Source organism: Plasmodium gallinaceum (genome assembly GCF_900005855.1).
Source record: "Plasmodium gallinaceum strain 8A genome assembly, contig: PGAL8A_v1_85, whole genome shotgun sequence".
Classification (NCBI taxonomy): domain Eukaryota; phylum Apicomplexa; class Aconoidasida; order Haemosporida; family Plasmodiidae; genus Plasmodium; species Plasmodium gallinaceum.
The window spans coordinates 1-7,855 of NW_021628248.1; the positions used below are offsets into that span (position 1 = coordinate 1).

General features: G+C 21.4%; 1 protein-coding gene across 1 annotated transcript, besides 1 other annotated feature; it reads right to left on the bottom strand.

Annotated features, from left to right (window-relative positions):
• The first annotated feature begins 6 nt into the window (after positions 1-6).
• Positions 7-76: a repeat region.
• A 3,292-nt stretch (positions 77-3,368) lies between these two features.
• On the bottom strand, positions 3,369-7,237 carry PGAL8A_00272100 (hypothetical protein; the record flags this gene model as incomplete). The annotated part of the gene is made up of 3 exons (XM_028671704.1): positions 3,369-6,671; positions 6,810-6,947; positions 7,055-7,237. The coding sequence occupies 3 exons, from the start codon at positions 7,235-7,237 to the stop codon at positions 3,369-3,371; spliced, it is 3,624 nt and encodes a 1,207-aa protein (XP_028528330.1).
• Between the last annotated feature and the right edge of the window lie 618 nt (positions 7,238-7,855).

Below are 7,855 nucleotides of genomic sequence, written 5' to 3' on the forward strand. Positions count from 1 at the left end.
TCAGGGTTCAGGGTTCAGGGTTCAGGGTTTAGGGTTTAGGGTTCAGGGTTCAGGGTTTAGGGTTCAGGGTTTAGGGTTTTACATAAAATTATTTTAAAAATTAAGTAAAAAATTAATAAGAATTTAAAAAATTTAATATAATAATTGTTTTCCGCATATATATTATTACTCCTTCTACTTTTACTATTTTTAAATAAAGTCAAATAATAAAAACTAAGAGTAAAATATTTTTAGATTGATCTTGATGATTATAAATATTAAAAAAAGATTAATTATTTACCTTAATAAGGATTGTAACATAAATTATCATAATAATCACATTAGTTTCTTAAGATAATAACAGTCTTGAATATTATTTTTAATAATTAAAATTAAATTTTCCTATAAAAATTAAATTATTTAAGGATAAAAATAATGATTACTATACTTAACACAGGTGTTACACATACTTCATTGTAGTTAATTACAGAAATTTTCTTACATAACTTGTTATAGGTTTTATAAAAATAATTAAGAGAATAATATTAATAATTCATGATTACAATTTTAAATGTAAAAATCATGGAGGTTATTAGTTGTGTTAAATAATGATAATGCTTTAATATTTTTTTCTATTTTAATCATTATTATTTAGTTCATTACACCGTATGTTAATATAATACTTATAATACATTACAAAATAATTTGTAGCATTAATCTTTCCATTTAAAATGAAACTAAACAACAATTAATATGATGTTTATCTAAATAAACTAAAGCAAAATAAAAAGGATAAGGTGAAAATAAATTTAAATGATATCATATATTGTATAAATGAAAATGAAATTAAGTGAAGTAACATTAAATAACAACTGTATAAAGCAATTTACTTCAAGTTTATATAAAAGCTTATTTTACATAAAATAAAAATATAACTTAGTTTTATACTTTGTAAAATAAAAAAAAAATTTATATATATAAAAAAGTATTTTTTATTTTGTTTTAGAAGAAGATAGAAAAATATATTCATAAATATTCCAAAAGTAAAAAGGAAATATTAAGGTAAATTCAATGATCAGCATATACAAGAAATTATAATATGAAGAAAATCTTATTATTATTATAAACAATATAATATTTCATTTCTATATATAGAAGTATATTATATATATTTAATAGTCTATATGAGATCAAATTACATAAACAATTTTTAATATTCATCTGTCTTCAGTCTATTGTAACTGTGAGAGGAAACACAATGATTTATTGCTTAAATTATTAATAATAAAACAAAGAAAAAAAAGATAGTATATATATAGTAATATATCATTACCAAATAATTATATCATTATTTTAGTAATTTAAAGAAATACTGTTACACTAAAATATCTTTTTCTTTGTATATAAATAGAAATTATAGAACAATATTAATTTCATATGTTTCTTGCTTATTTATGTAAGAATAGTAATAACAAAAATAGAAACTTTAAAATATTATTTTAAATTAAATTTTTAATATATATGTTTGTAATAAAAAAAGAGAAACTAAATTCATAAGTAATAAAGATATTTATGTAAAACAAATTTAAATAATTGAAAGCGCAATGAAATTATGATAGGTGCAGTAGTAGTAAAAGGAGAATATATTATATTTGAGGAAAATTTTGATATAAAAAAATATTAAATTCATGAAAATATTAGATAATATGATGTATCATAAAAAAAGAAAAATAAAATTCAAAGAAAAATATCACCAAAATAAGCATTAATATAAAATATAGTATTAATGTAGATGTTCAAGTAAAAATAATGTTAAAGTGAAAGCTAATAATAGAATTTTGGTAAAATTTTTGCAAATATGAAAATTAAAACAAAAAAATGTTTTAAGTTTATATTAATCTAAAAGACAATGATCAAGTTAATAGTTAATACCATAGTGAATGTTATATTAACCCAAAACTGAATATTTACACTAGAATAAAATTATTATAAAGAAAATAAATAAATCAAAGTTAGTAAGAATATTTAAACTTTATTAATCCATGTTTATATAAAAATAAAAAGAAGTTATATTACTACAAAGATGAAATCTATAATAATATTCAAATGAAAGGTAGTAATAATAGAGCACTGTTGAAGTAAAAATTATGTAAATGTAAATTAAAATATTGAATTAAGCAAAGTTAATATTAAAATGATACGAAAAATAACTTAAATATATTAATAATTTAAAAAATTTTATATATAAACATATTTAAAGAATTGTTAAAAACATATTGAAAACTTAAAAGATTTTAAATTAAATAAAGTTTCAGTTTTATAATTAAATTTTAAATTTTAATTAAAATAAAATTTTAATATTTTATATAATTATTAATTATATAAAACAACAAAAATTAAAAAAAAACTTTTAAATTCGAAAAGGCTAAAATATTTCACAAAATGTACACTAAAAGGATAAAATAAATGAAAAAACTATAAATGAAAAAAAAAAAAGTAAATAAAAAAATAAAGATATAATAAATTAACCATACGGAAATATATAATTATTTAATAGATAAAAAAAAAAAAGAATCTAAAGTAATATTTAAGCATTTTTTCATAACGTATGTATAAATTTACTTAAAAAAGAAACTATATTCGTATGACTATAATATTATAAGCCACATATATGTATATTTACAAAAATATCATTTAAATAATTCTTCCATTCATTAATTTAATAATTATTAAAATAACCATAATGAAAAAGCAAATTATGATATTGATGGCATTCATTCCAATGATTATCCTTATTGGTATATATATAATGCAAATGTCTTTGCATGTCTAAAAGAGAATTAAATATTATACTTCAATGTATGCTTCTCTTTTTATATAACAGAAATTAAAAATGAATCATTTAAAAAGAGATACTACATTTTATATGATTTCACTATTAATTCACATGACAAAAAAAGAAAAAAAACGAAAAACAAAAGTGAACTTATCTCTGAAACATAAAAAAAAAAATGCAACTATTTATTTATATATAAATAAATAAATCAGTAAAATGCCACATATTTTTTAAGCATGTTCTTTCTTTAATTTTATCATATTTGCGTATCTTCTTTATTATTTTTATATTTACACTTATATACTTGCATTTTATTACTTAGAATCTTTTTCTTTTTTTTTAAAGATTACACTAGTCTTTCTGGATTTTTTTCTGTATTTTTCTTCTGTTTCTTATTTAAATCATACTTTTTTCATCTTCTGTCATATTTTCCATTATATTTCTGCAGAAGCTTTAATATCCCTTTTTTCATTACTGAATTATTTTCATGAGATATTTCACCTTTTCTAAATTTACATAACCTTTTTTTTTACTGTCCTTTCCTCATCTTTCTTCACGATAATTTCCATTTGAGGCTTTCGAATTTTTTTACTAATTTTTTTCTTTTTTTTTTCCTTTTTTTCTTTAATGTACTTTTTCTTTTCTCTAATTCTTTCAGCTCTTTCCATGTAATCCAGTATTGAGATTTGAATATTTCTTCAAAATCATTGATCGTGCTTCTAAGTGTTTCATTATATGTGGAAATCAACATTTTCAATATTCCTTTTAATGGAGATGTATGTCTTTTATAGTAATAAATAATTTTTATATCCTTCTGCGTCACATCTTCTATTTTCTTGAAACTTTTCTGATCAATAAGCCATAGCAATTTAGCAAAATGTTCTAACATGCTTTCCGTCGATTTATAATCCTCTTGCTTCGCCAACTCCTTATCCTTTGCATTCTTCCACTGTTTCCAGGTTTCAATATCTTCTAGAATTTTCTCGTTAATTAAACTTTCTTTGCATCTCTTCTTCTTTACCCACAATGATAAGTTCAACATTTCTTGACTATCTCTTATTAATAATTCTTTGAACTTATTCTTCTTTTCCTTTATCCATTCAATATCCTCTTTAATCAAATTTGGCTTACCATTTAATTTATTATTATTATTATTATACACGAATGCATCCCATTCTTTTTTCTTATCTTCCCATATTTTATGATCATTTCTTATTATATTTATTAATTCCTTCCATTCTACTACCTTCATCTCTACTGATTTCTTCTTTTCATCCATTGTAGATTCATCTTTTTCAAAACATTCTGATAATGTTTTTTTTTTTTCTTCATAATCTTTCAAAGAGTCTTCTAAATGTTTTAATTCTTGTGGATTATTCATTATATATTTCTTCAGTTCCTCCCAGTTTTCTTCATCTTTATTTTCTTTAGACCATTCTTCCCATGTCTTGAATTGTCTCTTCACTAATTCCTCTAACATACTATCATCGCTTAATATATTTTTCAACTCCCCAAGCATTTCATCAGTTATTTTTTTCTGATCCTTCTTAATTGCTTCAAACAATTCTTTGTGCTTCAAAGATTCATCTCTTACATAAACCATTAATTTTTGGATATCGTTGTTTAGAATATTATTCCATTCCTCTTTTTCATTTTTCTTTTTCAATTCGTCCAAATTTTTTAAATTTTTATGAAACCATTCTTTCCATTTTTCATCATTTTTATTCAACCACAAAATTAATTCTTTCCATTTTTCTGATTTAATAATTTCGTCAAAACTATTAATTCCTCTCAATTCTATTATCTCATTTTTTAAGGAGTTCTCCCATCTATTTTTAATAGTAAGCCACTCTTCTAAATTATTCAATTCTTCCTTTAATCTATTTCCCGTTTCCTCTTCACATTTATTCAGCAAATTCATCAGATGTTTATTTTCCTTTATATCTTCTATCTTTTTATGTACAAGTTTAATATTATTGTCTATCTCTTGAGTCTTATTTATTACCCATTCTGTTTCACTTAAATATTTCCATTCCACTACACATTTTTTTGTCCAATCTGATTCATCCAGTGTGTTTATAGTGGACGTAGTTTCTAATAATAATTCTTTCAAATCACTCCAATCTTCTTCAATAATCTTGCTTTTTTCATTTTCCATATTCAAAAAAACTTCCCATTTTTCCCATGCCTCCAAAAGATCATTAGCTAAATTGATCCAAGATTTCCATAATTTATCATGGAATTCAAACAATTCTATTTTCTCTGTTTCATTCATATCTTCCCATATTATTTTTCCATCTAACCATTTATCCAAAATTGAATTTTCATTGCTTTCTTCCTGATCCAACTGTATATTTAAAATATCAACATTTTCCTCTTCTATTATCTTTTGCTTCTTTTCTTTATTCTTTTTTATTTTTTCTTCTTTTTTTGCTTTCTGCTCCTTTTTTTCTTTCCTTTCTAACATACATTTTTCTGTTTCCTCTTTTATCCTAGTTTTCATTGATTCCCACTCTTTATTTCCTTTATTAATTAACTCTGAAAAGTTTAGACTTTGAAAATAATTATTTTCCTTTATTCCCAATTCCTTTTTCACCTTCGCTTCCCTCGTTTCCCATTCCTTTTTTTTCCTTTCATAATGCTTATTATATTTATCAAAAAGTTTTTCCAATTTTATAAGTTCCACCGTATTGGCACTTTTTTTTATTATTTTATCCCACTCCTCTTTCATCTTGTCAATCCATTTTTTTTCTATAATTCTAATACCATTTTCTATATCTAACATCCAACTATAACCAATAATTCCCATGGAATCATTCATGTCTTTTGTCCATTCATCTATTGTACTTTGCATATGCTTTTTTTCCATTTTGTTCATACAAATTTCCATTACTTCAGTATATTTATCTATAGTTTTCAACCATTCGTTCATTTTTTCATTCCATATTCTTTTTATTTTTTCATTCCAATATATGAATAATCCTTCTTCTGCTAATTCTACATATTCTTTAAACGTGTCTTTTTTTCTTCTATCCCAATATCCGTATAATTTTTCTTCTTCTAATTCTATTTTTTGGATGGAATTAATCTTCTTTAATTCAATTTGATCCTTATATTCACGTAATTCTTTCTCTCTAAAGTAGATTATATTTTCTGTATCTCTTAAGTCACGTTCTTTTACCCCTTTAAGTCTCTTAAATTTATCCTCATTTTCTGTAGTATTCATAGGATTCTCATCTTTATGGTTTGTATTCCAAAACAAAAATCCAGATTCTTCTTTTTCAGTTGCACCAATATTATTTACATTCTGTTCATTTCCATCAATAAATATCTTTTCTTCTTCATTCTCTTCTTCATTCTCTTCTTCATTCTCTTCTTCATTCTCTTCTTCATTCTCCTCTTCATTCTCTTCTTCACTTTCTTCTTCATTCTCTTCTTCATTAGTAACATCTTGATATTTCACATATAACTTATTTTCAACGAAGTCGTCCATATTTTTTGTCCACTTATAAGACATGTGTTTAACCCAAAAATCTATATAATTTGTACGATATGTACTCATACATTCAATCCACTCATGATATATACTAATTACCCATTCTTTATCAAAGTTTTTCATCCATTCCTCTAACTTATCCATGTATTCTAGAAGTTTATCCACATAAATTCGTACATCATTTTCCCATTCTTTTATCTTTTCAATTCTTAAGCTATGAAACATGTTGAAATTATTTTCATCTTTTTCTACAATCGTTCTTATATCTTGTTCTTCACCACCTGTCTTTTTCATTTGGCATCTTAACTTTATTTCTTCTTGTAGGGTATTTATTTCATTTTCACAATAATTATGAGGGCACTGCAATATATAAAAAAAAATTATAAATTCAATAAATTCATTTTTTCTTAACATTATTTATGTCTTGGTTCATATAAATATTTTAAAAAAAATAAAAAAAAAACACGATAATAAATTTAAATATGAAAATTGTCTTACCTTGTTGGAACTCTGGCTTTCTTTTGATAACAGAAAATTATCTGTTCCTTTGTTTTCCTCAGCTAAAATTCTATAAACTCTTAATTTCAATTCCACACATTTATTATTCCTAGTCAACAAAGATAAACAAATAGAATCCTATAATATATATTAAAAGTTAAAATTATTAATTTTAATTAAGAAAAAAAAAAAAAAAAAAAAAAAAAAAAAATGAATATTCTTAAAAATAAATTTTATTTTTTTACATTAAAAGAAAGTTGACATGTATAAATTAGGGAAACAAAAACAACGATATTCTTAAATAAAGTGAATATGCTTATTTTTGTGAGACATGCTTTTAAAGATAATACAACTTCATTAATAAAATTATTAGCTGCACCGACATTAACATTAAATATTTTAGTATTTAAAATATTATTATATTCCATATTACAATGTAATATTTTTTAATATTAAAAATGACTTTTCTTTCTAAAAAGTCATTTTTTTTTTTTTTTTAACTATATGATACTGTATATATTTTTACTCAAGGATATTTACCCAATTATAAAGAAACATAAAAAAGTAGATATATTTTTAAAATTATTAAAAAATAAATAATAATTTAACAGATAAAATAATTTTTTCAAATTTAAAATATACACAAAAAAAAAAAAAAAAAAAAAAAAAAAAAAAATATATTTTAATATAATTAAAATTCGTTTCATTTATAAACATGAAACATATAATATTATAAATATAAAGCAATGAATACTGCTACTTATGTTTTTATTTTATAATTTTTTACTTAGAAATATTACGTATATATGTATATATATATATGTATATATATGTATATATATATATATTTATTTAAAAAATGAAAAATATATAAATGATCATTATTTAAAAAATGATGTTGTTTTGTTAAATTTCAATTTTTTTTTTGAAAAATTATATCTATAATACATAATTATTAAAAAAATATATATATATTTTTTTTTTCATAGAAGCATGCAATTAAATTTTTATAAATTATTTAATTGGATATAAAAAAATTTTGTATA